This window comes from Galleria mellonella, unplaced genomic scaffold (assembly GCF_026898425.1).
Source record: "Galleria mellonella isolate WM207_F2 unplaced genomic scaffold, CSIRO_AGI_GalMel_v1 utg63, whole genome shotgun sequence".
Classification (NCBI taxonomy): Eukaryota; Metazoa; Arthropoda; class Insecta; order Lepidoptera; family Pyralidae; genus Galleria; species Galleria mellonella.
In genome coordinates this window covers 15,210,875-15,226,135 of record NW_026442130.1, presented here as the reverse complement: position 1 = coordinate 15,226,135, position 15,261 = coordinate 15,210,875, and the positions used below count along the sequence as shown (strand labels likewise).

General features: G+C 35.6%; 1 protein-coding gene and 2 non-coding genes across 3 annotated transcripts; 1 reads left to right on the top strand and 2 right to left on the bottom strand.

The window, feature by feature from the left end:
- Positions 1-3,827: 3,827 nt before the first annotated feature.
- Trnaw-cca (transfer RNA tryptophan (anticodon CCA)) lies at positions 3,828-3,899 on the top strand. Its single transcript has one exon. It is a non-coding gene; the product is annotated as a tRNA-Trp (tRNA).
- Positions 3,900-4,012: 113 nt separating this feature from the next.
- Trnaa-ugc (transfer RNA alanine (anticodon UGC)) lies at positions 4,013-4,084 on the bottom strand. The gene has a single exon. It is a non-coding gene; the product is annotated as a tRNA-Ala (tRNA).
- A 1,917-nt stretch (positions 4,085-6,001) lies between these two features.
- LOC113515765 (general odorant-binding protein 1) lies at positions 6,002-8,599 on the bottom strand. The gene is made up of 3 exons (XM_026900044.3): positions 8,439-8,599; positions 7,623-7,803; positions 6,002-6,734 (listed from the first exon to the last, which is right to left on the bottom strand). Exons 1-3 carry the CDS (start codon positions 8,565-8,567, stop codon positions 6,541-6,543), a joined length of 504 nt encoding a protein of 167 aa, XP_026755845.1. The 5' UTR covers positions 8,568-8,599; the 3' UTR covers positions 6,002-6,540.
- Positions 8,600-15,261: the final 6,662 nt, after the last annotated feature.

Sequence of the window (15,261 nt, the reverse complement as noted above, 5' to 3'; positions counted from 1 at the left end):
TGAATGGGTCACCCCTTTCTTTGCCGTGGGTATCGAAAGAGGTGACTAAGGAAACTTAATGGTCGAAGGATGGAACAGCAGCGTCCCTCTTTAAATATCACCAAAGCTTAACTTAAAAAGCGTTGCCCAACTAGTGTGCCCAGCGTGGCCACTACTGGTAAATCCCTCCAAAAAGGGAAGGGCTCAGCAGCAGTGGACAGTTGACAGCTAATATGATTAGGTATAGAGAAAAAAAGAGGGAAAAATTAAATATATTATGTATAATTATATATAATTTATTTTTGATTATGCAGTCACAGATATTTATTATTTTATATTATTTTTACAGATCTATTTTTTAACGCGTCACCTATCTATTTATCCTTTAATTCCTTCTACCCAAAGGTTGTCTGGAAGAGATTGCTTAGCAATAAGACCGCCTTTTGTATTATAATATACTTATCGAAAATTGTTCAACAAATCCTGTATTATGGGTGCAATAAAGTGCAATAAATAAAATAAATATTTTTCCGAAATAACAACTTTACATTGGACTTATCATCCTTTTGGGCCGGATAGAGATACTAGTATCTAGGCCAATTTATTGATATTTATACATATGTATTGTATATTGATACGTATTGTGTGGTATAAATTAAGGTCGTGCGATATGGACGGACGTCAACTGTATCTTGCATACAGCCAATTAACCTGCGTGGTTTCATCTTAAGATTACTGAATGAGGTTTTCCTAAAACCATCAAGCGGCCGTTGTAGAGTTGCATCGCGCACGAGACTTACAGGATATCCGTATATTAAATTCCTCCCAAGACAAGGTAATTAACAGATAAACTTATTTTCACTCAATTTATGCCCATTACTTCGCACCTGTGGATTTTATAAATATGAAAATCAATAAAATAGATCATTCCTAGATGACGTATCAAGATGAAACATGCACCAGATTTTAAGTTAAAGCTCCAGGAACACAACTGTGAAAATCGCATCCAATTTTATGTAGTAATTTTTATGTGATGCCGGAACAAATATATGTATAGACAGACAAAAATTTTAAAAAAGCATTGTTTTGTCTTCTAGGTTTTATTAAGATCCCTTATATAAATTTTTCTAAAAGATTTTCCATGTAAGATATTGTCCATATACAATTTTATTATATTATTATTACTAGTAAGGATATGTGTATCAAATTTACTATAGTACTCGTATTTTACGTCTATTAAATTCTATTGCTGATTAGCTGCAACTAATACTGTGTCAGCTGTTCCCGCAGCTTTGGCGGCGTAAATCAGTATTATAAAGTATTGTGTGTTAAGTTACAATTGAGATATACTCGTAATCAGTGCACTTGATTTAATTTAATCTACTTAGCTGTTTAAATGCGACTGAATAACAAATATAAATTTTCACATTAATTATATATTATTTTAATACGGTAGGATTCCAAATTTGAGTTTAATTTGGTACAATTACGTACAACAACAGTGTAAGACAGATATAATGACTTCAATGTCCAGGAAATATAAAAATACACAACAGTATACTATGCAAGTTTAATTAGACAACGTTGTTCCGCGGCCGAATGTCCGGGGACCAGCTGGGGTCCCGCATCTTATCCTTCACACGGGCCAGCTCCGCGTCGTTGCCACCACCGCTGTCACTTCCGAACGCGCTCCTTTTGGAACGATACTCCTGTACTTGGGGCACTTTGGGAGGCTCGACGGTGCCCTGCCTTACAGAAGCCTGCTTCGATACCGGCACTGGAGGGTAATATAGCTGCGCGTATATGTCTCCTTCCACTTGACAGTACACTGCACTCACTAACAATAATAAAATTACTCTGCCAATCATTGCTGGATGCTGAGATGTTTTCACACTGAACTGGTCGTATCAAATGGTAGCAGACTCAATTGGAGACCCCTTTTAAAGTTTAAGGAAAACTGGACTGCAGTGGATATTTGTTAGTAAATATTAAATGATGTCACTCCTGTTATTGTGTGGATTGGTGCGCGCGCGTCACCCATACATTAATTCATAAACGAAACATTTGAAAGGACAAGGAAGTTGGCTTATTAGCATCATTGACGCATTGTTAATTACATCTTTAACAGGCAACTTTGTTTATCAACTTGTGAAAATGGAATGGTAAGCTCGCCTACAGTATATAATGGGTAAACGACTTGCATCTGAGGCAACTTACAAATAAAAAATAAAAATATTATACTTGCAAAGTCACTGTGTAGGTCACGACATATAATATGGCGACCCTTTCTTTTCCGTGGGTGTGGTAAGAGGCGACTACGGGAGTTTATGGTGGAGGAATGGACAGCAGCGTCCCTCTTTAAAAATCACCAAAAGCCAAACTGCGGTTGTCAACCCGCCTGCTAAGCGTAACAACCACTGGTAAAACTCTCGTTATCGGAGAGGCTATGTTCAGTTGTGGATAGTTAAGGGTTTATACTGTCAAAGTTGTCGATGCACCAGTGAAGGATGATCAGTGATGAAAATGTGAGGTCCGTTGGCAAAAGAGACGAATTCACCAGGAATTAAATAATCCTACGCCTGCGCTATCGATATACGCTGGCGGCGCACCAGGCAGGGTTGATTAGTTAAGATGAAAGAAGGTCATCGTGACCAAGAATTAACTACAATAATATCCAAAAAGAACCGCTTGGAGGTCGACCTAATAGAGTATATTATTAGGATTGGAGCTGTTTTTTTTATGCGACTTAGAATGGCAAATAAGCTGACGGTCCACCTGATGGAAAGTGGTAACCGTCGCCTATAGACACGAGCAGTACCATGGACATAACAGAGTATACTGTTTCGCGCATGATATGATGAACCCCTATGCGTTGCCATTCCTGAAGCCTCAGGTGTTATTCTTCTGTACCATGTAAATTCACTGCCATATCCCACCCTTCAAACCGAAACACAGCCATGCAAATACAACTGCTTTACGGTAGAAATACGAAACGGACAGAGGTGCCTGAGTAAACAACTTTTTTACAAAGTCTTCCTCTAGTGGCTGTTAGATCCCTATTCATAAAAAATACTTATTCCCTAACCAAAACAGTTTCCAGGGCTCACGTGGAATTCGACTAGACTGGGTATAAGGACGCCGGTTATTTACTATGCAATCTGCTTGCTATCAGTCGGGCTGTATGCTTGATTGCTATACATATTATTATCGTTGTACCAAAAAGCATCATTTTATAATTATAATCTATAGTTTTTACTTACATTGACATACATACATTTACATATATAATACGAGTATTGCTGTCCGTACTAAGTGGTCAATCTGCTTATAATGTAGACCAAAGTGCATTACTATAATTCTTGAAATTCTCTTTTTTTTTTTTCCTTTTGAATCTATTGCGACAGGCAAACTGACCAGTCTTTATCACCATTGTTTAATTTTCCATTGATGATGTATCGCTATTTTTATGTATATTATTATTATACCATACTATCATCGCTATTTAAAATGAACAATTCAATGTAACGCGATTCAAAGACAACTCTATCACTTAAATTACTGTAAAATAACTCAATCTTTTGGAATATAGAGCCAATGTAGAGCACGGGTACATACGTTTGTGTGTTACAAGCATGTTGCGATAGATGGCGCTTTTTATTGAATCACATTCCTAATGTATTGTACACGTCATTACAATACAATGATTATATTAAGTGCAGTAGATTGAATTAATAATTTAATAATAGAATATTTTGTATAATATATATTTCTATTATAAAATAATTTAAAATAATATTATAAAACTTGTTTGCAATATACATATATAATATTCGGAAAGTTGGTATATCGACTTCGTGGCGCAATGGTAGCGCGCCTGACTCCAGATCAGGAGGTTGCGTGTTCAAATCACGTCGAGATCAAAACCGAATTTTTTTATGGTAACATTTTTAATATCATTATAACATTTTTTAAATTAATAAAAAGATAAGACATGATAGTACTTATATAAAAAAAAGAATAATTAATGCAACTTTGGAGATGCCGGGGATCGAACCCGGGGCCTTTCACATGCAAAGCGAACGCTCTACCACTGAGCTACATCCCCATGTTTATCCATGAGCGAATTACGTGGTTAGGCGTAGAGGCTGCCTTGTACACGTCGTGGAATGTCGTACTACTACATTTTATTGTGTCACTACGCAACGTGCATGCGACAAGTAATGAGGCGCAAAATCTATACATTCTTTACAATCAGATATTTTATGTTAAACTAGTTTTACTTCTCTGCTTTGTACGCGTAGATGTCAGATATAGGAAAACTAATGGAATACACAGCTTTTACATGGTGTATTAAGATGAAATGTACACCAAATTTTAAGTTAGACTTTCAGGAATACAACTGTGAAATCCTTACAGTATTTGATGTAGTTGTTTTTGCGTGAAACTGGAACAAACATAAGGAGAAACAAACAATATTTACAATGTGTTTTTGTTTTACAAACACTTTTTCCATGTAAAATAATACATTTAATTGTGTTGCTCTGAAAAGAGAAGAATTTATAACTAACAATTGATCTCAACTTACAACCTTCATCATCATCTTCCTACCCTTATCCCAATTATTGTTTGGGGTCGGCGTAATATGTTTTTATCCATATTACAAAAAGATTTGGCTTTTAGTTTTACGACCGGCTGCCTGGCCGACGTCAACCCTTTTTGGGATCTATCAGACGATAATCAACTTACAACCTTATTACTATTAATATATCGAAATTAGACAACTTACCTGAAAAGAGAACATTTTACGCAATTATTTCACATGGAAAAAGTGTTTGTAAAACATAAACACATTATAAAACAACATTTTAAGGTGTTATTTCAATAATTAAAAACAATTTAAAATATTTATTACAAGTAAACAGTAATTTTTTGCATCTAGACATTTCCTCATGAATGACTGTGAATGACGTACGTCTTTCTGACGATTTGACTCAACTCCTAATGCGCGCCAAATTCAAATTAATAACTGTCAAATGACTATTTACATATACTTATAAAAAAATATTTTGGCTTCTGTTAGTTTTATTGAGGACCTTCATGTCAATTTTCCCATGTACAGATCTTGTCTAGTTACAACATTATTATTGTTAATAAAGTAACAATAATAATGTTGTAATTTACGCTTAATGAAGTAATTTTATATTTTTTATAATATCTAAGTAAGGACTTCAAATTCCTTTTTAAAAGGCCGACATGATAGCTAGACTTCATTCTCGCCTATTTTCTCTCAGTGTTATACTGGTAAATCAGGCGGTAGGTCTGTATTATGAACCGTTTACAATTGAATAGAACACATGATGCAAACACAGTCGCTTGGTAGTGGAACATGAGAGATGAAGGAAATGATGACTAACACAATTAGTTATTATCTCAAGCAATAGATGAAGATATTAATTTAAGTTTATTTTGATTTATTTGCGATAACATTTTAGACTTTTTACTTAAACTATTCAGTTGATGAATAAAGAAATAAAAAATAAAATAATTAATTCCATATAAGTATATTTTATTAGACTTAATTCTACAATACCTATCATAACCATTCAGTAAAAGCGTACAGTCGTCGGAGGCAATTATGTATTATGTTGAAGTTTTATTTGTTACTTTTAAAAATAGAATTTATTAATTTAATTTTTTTGTGAATTAATGTTTTATTATTAGAGAACAAATTTTTTTAAATATCACTATTATTGTACTAGAAAAAATATAATATATCTTTATTCAGTATTTTCTATTTTATTGTTCTATACAACGAACCCTTCACATCTTATGAGCTAGTTAACACGCTCAATAATTTATATAAAAAAAAAAATATATATACCAATACTTTAGTTAAAACACGCCATGCAAGTAGAAGTAACAAGCGGCGTGTGAAATGAAAGCAATCTTTGGCACTTTGTTTTCTCAATGTAGTTATCGCTTATTACATAAGGCACTGTCGTGAAAGCAAATGGATAGACCATTGAATTTTGCATCATATATTTATTTAAAATTATTTTCAGGGGTGTTTACACAGAGTTTAGAAGTGTTGTAATATTTCTTATATCAAATTAACAATCAATAAATAAAGTAAGAGGACCTATTATTATTTCCTTCCGTTTACTAGAATTAAGTGACTTCATTGATGGATCTAAAAATATGTATAAAAAACATTAATACCTTATATATAATATAGTTTAAATATATTTTTCCTCCACCAAAATCAATCACGCGAATTTATTTCAAATAAGGGATTCTAAGAAATATTACGTAGACTCGTTGCTTAGGCAATCTTAGCTTGCTTACATTACAGATGTACTAGGTATATCTTAGATTAACTAAGATAACATAGGTATCTTGTCTCTCGTGGGCAAAGCTGCGAGGTACAGTTAGTAAATAATAAATAGTTTTTTAACCATAAATAGAGGTAACATAACGAGACAATCCAAAAAGTTGTTCATTAATACATTAAAACATTTTTGAATTTCGAGTTTAAATTTCGAATGTAATCCGTTCGCCGACTTATTTTTTAGCCTCTGCTTCCATGATGAACTCGGCGAGCAACAGTTCCATGGTGGGCGCGATGCCCCTCTCCTGGCAGGTGATCTTGAAGCACTCCGCGGTGTGCAGGATGCGCCAGCAGTGGTCCTCCTCGTGGTCGAACTTCTTCTCACAGGTGTGGATTATTTCTACCATCTGTTTCGCCAGGACTTCACCTGAATACAAACATAGAAGGGATTAGGGCGTCTATAAATGATGTTGCTTTAAAATACTTTAGATGTTCCCTATGCCAATTTTAGTACTTAGTAATAATGCACCTTGTTTCACTAGTTGGCTCGTATAATAAGAATATCCTGGGGATAAAAGGATTGGCGACCCATTTTATTATATACTTTGACACCATAAGCAAATATTTTTTTATAAAAATCATCATCATCAAATCAGTCCTTATTGGTCCACTGTTGAACATAAGGCTTCCTCTTGAGGGGTTTTGCCAGTAGTTGCCACGCTTGGCAGGCAGATTGGCAACCGCAGTTGGGCTTTAGAGATGTTTCAAGAGGGATGTTACTGCCCAACCATCGCCCTCCTTTAGTCGCCTCTTATGACACCCATGGAAGAGGAAGGGGTGGCCTATTCTATGCTAGGATCATATAGATTATATATAAATATATTTATATAAATAAAAAATATATATGTAAAAGAATATCGCATACTAGTGTAAAAAATATTTGATTGCAAAGATATCATCGTGTTCTCTGTGATAACCATGGTACTGTTCAAATATATAGGTGACAATTGCTGCTTTCCAATAAGTTGGCTTATTTTCTGGCTGATGGCTGATGATGGAATAGTGCATCCGCTTATGCAAATGGTGTACACCGACGAGGGATCAGTGAACAACGAAGCGATAAAAATGAAGTTAGTTAGCCCACCGTGGAAAATTCACTAGAAATCGAGATGATCTGACCTGACAATAAGGATCAACCTTCCAATTACTAACAACCTCTTCCCCCCAAATTATCAATTGCGCTGTTAGCTTATTCGCCATTCCATGTTCTATATAAAAGAGATGAAATATTTCTTAAAAAAAACGTGTAAAATACCGTTGGGGAAGCTTTTGATAAATTTCTCAGTGTTCTCGTGATGCATGCGGTGGGAGTCGGTGAGGAGGTTGAAGTAGCGGCTCATGCAGTGGATGGCGCAGCCCACCTCGCGGTGCTCGAACTTGAAGTCGTCCCGCCAGAAATGGAAGAACTGCTCCATTTTTTCAGTGGTTAATGCAGTCTAAAATATAAAGGTATAGATAGAATATTATCTAAAATGTTCGCGGAGCGAGCGATTTAGAGACTTTATTTTAAGCACCAAAATCTTTATGATAACTTTTGTTAAAGTTGTTCTTATTATATATTGCACTATATTCTTTTGATTTCAAATTGAAAAACGAGAATTCTTAGCATATTTGAAGTAGTCAAGATATATAATAATATAAATATTTGTTTAATCAGACTACATAAGGCCCATTTTGTTAGTTATAAATTACTAAACCTATGTTAGTAAATGAGCGGTCATAACGCTCTTGCATTGATAACCTGTCCCGCCCAATATTTTAGGATGCGACAGTCCATTTTATCAGCAAATGTCTTCAGGACATTGTTTGAGCTAACACGCACCCTACCCAACAGCGAAACAATTCGTTTGTGCCGTATTGCGTAAAAATTATTCGTACGCTCTCGTGCAAACATGTGTGACGTTTGCCTTCTGGAGTAAGTAACAATCATTTCTCATTTCTAATTGATGAATAATCTAAATAATGAATAAATGATAAATGATCTTGTTGCGTGTGTCAAATTTGGGACCTTCGGATCCCATAATCTTTGTAATAGTAAGAAACATTATTATGTTCCCTCTTATACTCTTACCTCTTCTCTGCAATGCTCGAGAGCCTCACCGAAGCCTAGAGTGACATCCTTCATGACTACCATATCTGCCATAAGGCCAGGCAGACTGATCACAAGCACCGTTAAAATCTTCCTTGCTGTCATGTTCATGACGTGTAAACTGTGCCGAGGACAGCTGTACCTCGCTATATCTACGTTACTCGACAGTATAATGGCTACTTGTCAATGGAAGCTAATGTCAGGTTACGAGTCCATTAAAAAAACCACACGCGCATAAAAGAATATTTTTCTCGTTTACTTTGTTTAATAGTTTATAATTTAAAAAATATAGCACGTCATAAAACGATTATCTAAGTCATGCTAGCTTCTGCCCGCGACTCGGTGTGCCATTCGGTTGTCCCTGCATCTGACATTAAACAGCAAGTAACGGTACAGCATCCTGTACCTACACCACAAAGACTAACTGTACAATTATTATAAGTTGAACTCTATTTACATAAATAATTTGTTACATTTTAAACTTTCGTACTGTTGATACATATTTAGAGTATGCTATCGGGAATTATTCGGGATGCTTCGCGATTGCAAGTAAATAGTACTCAGATACTTGATTTTTATTGGCATTGTTGATGTTCCGACGTAGATAGCACTACGTCGTGGTTACGACAGAACTTTTCTAGCATCCCGCGTAGTTTTTTCGTCTATCCTATAATTATAATTATTATTTCTAGATCCACCCTACTCTCTGCGCTCATGGTGTCTATACTGCGTTTATACAAATTATCGCGTGTCTTAAGGTTATTGGATTTCATGCTGTTAAAAGCCTATATACATCATCCTTACTGACATTTTTCGAATGTTTCTTAATTTAAATTGTTTCACTTTTTTTTTATACAACTGAGAATGGCAAACGAGCTGACGGCCCACCTGATGGAAAGTGGTAACCGTCGCCTATAGACACGAGCAGTGCCATGGACATAACAGAATATACTGTTTCGCCCATGATACCACCCATGCGTTGCCATTCCTGAGGACTCAGGTGTTCTTCCTCCGTACCGACTAAATGCACGCCATATCCCATCTTTCAAACCGAAACACAGCCATACAAAAATAACTGCTTCACGGTTGAAACACGAATGCGACAGAAGTACCTAAGCAATCGACTTTTGTACAAAGTCTCCCTCTGGTGACTATTCACTATCGAAGGGTTGATCGGTTGATAGAACTATTAGATCATGTTACGGCGTTATATACATACTCGTATTTTTTTATTATTTCGGCTATGGTTCGTGATATATGGTCTATATGTTAGCTCCCATAGCTATAGCTCAGCTTAATTATTCAAAATTTTGAGAGTGTGTGTCACAACGTAACCAGTACAACTTTTTATATTATGATATTCGTAATATAAAACGTGAAATTATAAGATGATTGCTTAGCAATAAGACTGCCTCTTATACTATACTTATTGAAAAATCCTTCAACAATTCATATAATATTGATGCAATAAAGTGTTTAAATAAATAAATAAGTATAGCTTAGGCACTATTACTTCTCATCTAATGCAGGACAAAGAGCCACAGAGATTTACGTGTGCAAAGCTGCGGAACAGCGCTCAGTATGTCTGTAGTTCTGTGTAACTGGAACATATTGATTGTCTGGAACAAAAAAAAAAAACAGTCTATGTCCTTTTTTATCCCAAATAATCAGTGCGTAATTTTATAACACTTTGCATTGATGAAATAAGGTGTATAGGTGTGTATACATAATAAAATTTATAATTTAAAAGAGTATTATTCAATTTTGGTTCGCTATTCCTACAGTCATCATCATTGTTATATCAGTCGATAACTGCCCACTGGATATAGGGCTCCCTCTATTGAGAGATATAACTCGAAGTTGCCACGTTTGGTAGGCGTGTTGGCAACCGCAGCTAGGTTTTGACGATGTTTTAAGAACGACCCTCGATCATTGAATTCCCTTAGTTGCCTCTTACGACAATCACAGGAAAGGAAGGGGTGGTTCATTCGACGCCGGGATCACACGTGTATTTGCGATTAATTTAAACAACTTTAAATTTAATTGACTAATTTGACACCTATGTAAATATACACAAGTATTGTATAATTTCCTTGCTAATGGTAATCAACACTTGCAATTTACTTTATCATGATGATATTCCTGACCTTCGGATTGTGTAACCTACAGTCCCCAGTAACAGAGTATGGACGAGTGCCAGTTGAGTTGTATGGCATGCAAGTGAATCATTCATACACACATTCGTCATATATCTACACTTGAATTACAATCATCTTTTTGTGGTTTTCGATGATTAATTACATTACAAATCATTTTATTGAATTACCTAGGTGTTATTTTAGGGAAATCCACATCACTATTTGACTGTTACTTATTTAACTCACGCACCTTTGCTACCAGAGGGAGACTTTGTACAAAAGTCGATTGCTTGGGTACATCTGTCCCATTCGTGTTTCAACCGGGAAGCAGTTGTGTTTGCATAACTGTGTTTCGGTTTGAAGGATGGGATATGGCGTGAATTTACTGGGTACAAAGGAATAACACCTGAGTCCTCAGGAATGACAACGCATGGGTGGTGTCATGGGTGAAACAGTATACTCTGTCATGTCCATGGTACTGCTCATATCTATAGGCGACGGTTACCACTTTCCATCAGGTGGTTCGTCAGCTTGTTTGCCATTCTAAGTTGTATAAAAAAGAAAAAACCTTTGCTAATAGTAGAGGAGATGTATACAAAATAATACCTACTTCATAGGAGTGGGTGGGGGGAAAGGGATTGTTAGCAATGAAGTTTGACAGCCCCATTGCTAGCAATATGCCCTATTAGGTCGACCTCCACGTGGTTGCCCCTGGAAACCATTGTGAACAATTCTTGTTGAATTCGTCATGATAGGCTAATGGGCTTGCTTCATCCTCACCATCATCCTTCACTGGTGCCCTGCCGGTGTATACCGATAGCGCGGGTGGGGTCACCATTCCATTATCACCCATTAGAAATAATAATGCATGTGGAATACTATGGACAATACAATGGTGTTTATATATAAGGAGATAGTTGTTGCACTGTTACTGCCCAGTAGTTGCAATGGGTGAAGGGCGGGGATTGTTATGGGAGATAACGGTCAACTTTATTTGCTTGAATACAGGTTAATATATTAGACATTTTTAATGTTAAAGTAAAGACTCTCTGCATTCAACCGTGTGGCGCGCAAATATTTTATTTGGATTTTTTTTAAATTTTGCATTAAAATAGTCTTCAAGTGAATAAAAACATTTCTCAATAAGTCAATTGTAAAGTTTTTCATCAAAATTTTAATGAAGTACTTGCGATTTCTGATATAGGCATGTTTGCCATTCCAAGTTATTATAAAATATGGCCACCAGATTTTTGGAGCCTGGATTATATCTGAAACGTGTCTAGATACTAGCATGACAGGTAAATAACACGAGGGCGCGGGGCGCGGGTTGCGGGGCGCGGGGCGCGGGGCGCAACCGCGGTGCTGAGTAATCACTATAATCGACCGCGCAACATTAATTACGATATAAAGGTCTTCACGCACTGTCCCTTATAATATTGTGCTCGGTCGCGAATTCGTTATGGTACAGTTTTTATTCCCCTAACACTGTCACATGGAGGGAAAGGAATTGTTAGTGATGGAGACTGAGAATCCCATTGCTACCAATATACCCAACCAGGTTCCCCCTGGAACTATAATGGTTAATTCCAGATGAATTCATCATGATGGGCTAACTGGCCTGTTTTCATTCTCATCGATCACCCTTCACTGGTGCTCCGCCAGCGTATCCTGTTAGCGCAGGCGGGGTTACCATTCCATTTTCATTCAATAAAAAAAAAACACTGTCATATGACGACTTTAAGATCCGTTAATCTTTTATCTCGTTTTTTTAACCCTCAAAACTATTATTAGTGCCGGGTTTACATTAGCACTGGTTAATTGTAAAGTGGTTTAATTCTTATATATAATAGACAAATCATATTATATATTTTTTCTAGCAAAATATATTTATTTGTTTTTTAATCGACTTTTAACGCAAGTAACATAAGATTTTCAATTCGTTGTACGTAATAATTTTATTTTTGACCTGCCTTTTCATCGTCGCCTATCATCCCCCACTGGTGCCCGCCAGCGTATCCAGTTAGCGCAAGCGAGGTTACCATTTTATTATCATCCACTAAAAAAAAGACCATAGACAGTCTGTGGATACCAAAGGCCGCTGCCGAATGCAGTACAAAATAATCAATTCTCTTTATAAAAGATAGTAAAAAGTAACAGGTTGAGTTAAAGAACAATTAAACATATAAGAGCAGTTTTGTGATATAATTTCATGCGGTGTTCCGGCGTGAAATACTGTCTATTGAGTACTTCTAACTTTTTGGAAGCCATCTTAGCCTTGTTACAGTGACCTAAGACCATGTGTCAACCTACGACCTAATCATTATAATATTTGACATTCCTATTTGTATATTTGTATTTGTCCATTTGATATCGAAATCATTATATTGTTTAATATTCATATTTGTATATTTGTTTATCTCATACAAGTTTCCATTAGTAAGTTATTATCTGTATTTGTTGTCACTCTTTCGATGGAAGTATTTGACTATTATAATTGTAAATAGTAATTAAGATATCTCTACTATATATATGGACGATTTGTAATAATAAAAATAGTTCAATTCAGATACTCTACGAGTCTAGTCATTTCAAAAACACCAACTGTGTTAAAACTCTGCCCTATAACAGCCTTTTCCTCCAAATGACCGCAAAATTGGACGTCGCAACGCCTAGTACCTCTAGACTCGACTTATTTTCAAGGAAAGTGCCTTTAAAGTGAGGAGATACGACAAACGGCGTCTTTTTTTGCGATGAATTACACTGAGATGCGTGGGTGCCCGCAGACGGTGCCGCGCGGCGGCTCGCTGGTGCCGTACCGGTGTCTGCGCGGGCGCGGGCTGTCCACATCTCCACTCGCTCCGCAGGATGTCGGCCGCCTGCTTTTTTTTGCAATTACACTGACTCCTTCCAAGAATCAAATTAAGTCAACTAAATTACGAACTAGACGGTAACGTGCTATACTGTATAGGAAATTACTCGACTTGACTTTCGTAGTGTTTCTTAAACTTTTTATTGTTTTTTTTTATAAATTAAATAAAATTTTCTCTGTACATACTTATTCGTGTCATAAGTTCTGTCCCTCATACAAAATACCATAACTTGAAGTCAAACTAAAATAAGATATAAATTTATGGTATTTATTCTTTACTTCATAATGAAGTTAAAAAGTATGAAATTCCCTTTACTTTCACATATTTTTTTAATTGATCCCGCCACTCGTCTATCGTTGCACGCACCACTTCGACAGGGGTCGAGGCAGCTATCTTAACTGAATCGTGTTTTAACGCCTCAATATTTTAATGAGGTTTAGAGCAGGCTTTTATATTTAAAACGTTTCATAGTCGATAGTCCAGTGGATTTAAATCAAGGCTTCATGATGATCAATCTTCGGCGGCAATATATCCAGGCAAGTTTCTTTTAACCAAAGTTGTGTACGACTTACTTTTGTGTGCTGATGGAGAATCTTGCTGGAATATTCAATGCTTTCCAGCAATACAAGCCACTGTGTAGCCCACACAGTGGCTTCACTACCTTTTCTGAAATATTATTTTGGTAGTCCATTAAGGAGGCCTTCGTCAGACTGTGTGTCATTTGTAGGCTCAATTAGAATTGTTGCATCTAGTAATTCTATACATAATAATGAAAATTAAGTGAGAGTTGTTAATTGAGACTTGAGAATTGTCTATTTTTTATAAGTTTGTTGCCTGAAATTAAAGGATTACCATTACTATATCTATTTCTCGAATCCTGAAGAGATACCTTGCATATTGCACACGCAATGAAATAAAAAGAATTAATTAGCTGTACTATAACCTAGATTAATTAAGAAGGTACCGTAATCGATGCGAAAACATACAGGCGCATTACTCTTATACTTTGTTAGTGCTTTATTAATTGGTCAACAGAACGTCGCACAGTGGGAACTCTCCTAAGAAAGCCATCTCATAAATACTTTTTCTAAAACTCTGTGGATATGCATGTATAATACCTCAAATTTTAGCTAAAGAGTTACTCTATCATTATAAGTATGATTCAAATCTGTCACTGTTCATACTTCATAGAACAGAGCATCTAAAGTCAAGGAATGAAAAAAATACAAAAATAATTATGAAACTTAAATTTCGTTTGGTATAATTTTATAGTATCAAAACAATAGAAGTCATATAGTGTGATACCATTTTAAAATGCTTAGAATGTGTACTTTACTATAAAATAAAAATATATTTAGTTTAGTAGAATATTACTTAACCAAAGAACCATATATCGTTATATGTATTATTTTCTTTTCTCAAACTTTCAGTTGGAGATTTGACAGTTGCCGAAGCTTGCCGAAGTTCTGATTTTGGTTTAATTTATTAGGAAATATAATGTAATTTGAGGGCAAAAGATTTTTTTTTGCAGTTTTACTGCGTAATATATTTAAATCTAGTATAATATCATGGTGAGAATGTTTTTTTCTAAGTACGTATATTAAGATTTTTTTCTTTATTTGAGATTCTCTGTCTGGACACTCAAAAAAATACTTTTGTCTCAATTATTACTTTATATTTTATCTTTTGCGTTACTTTTAACAAGTATTTCACATAGTATTTAGTTCCCATTTCCATACAGACCTATTCTTTACCGCATAACCGCATAATGATGAATTTTTTAAATCAAGTAATTTT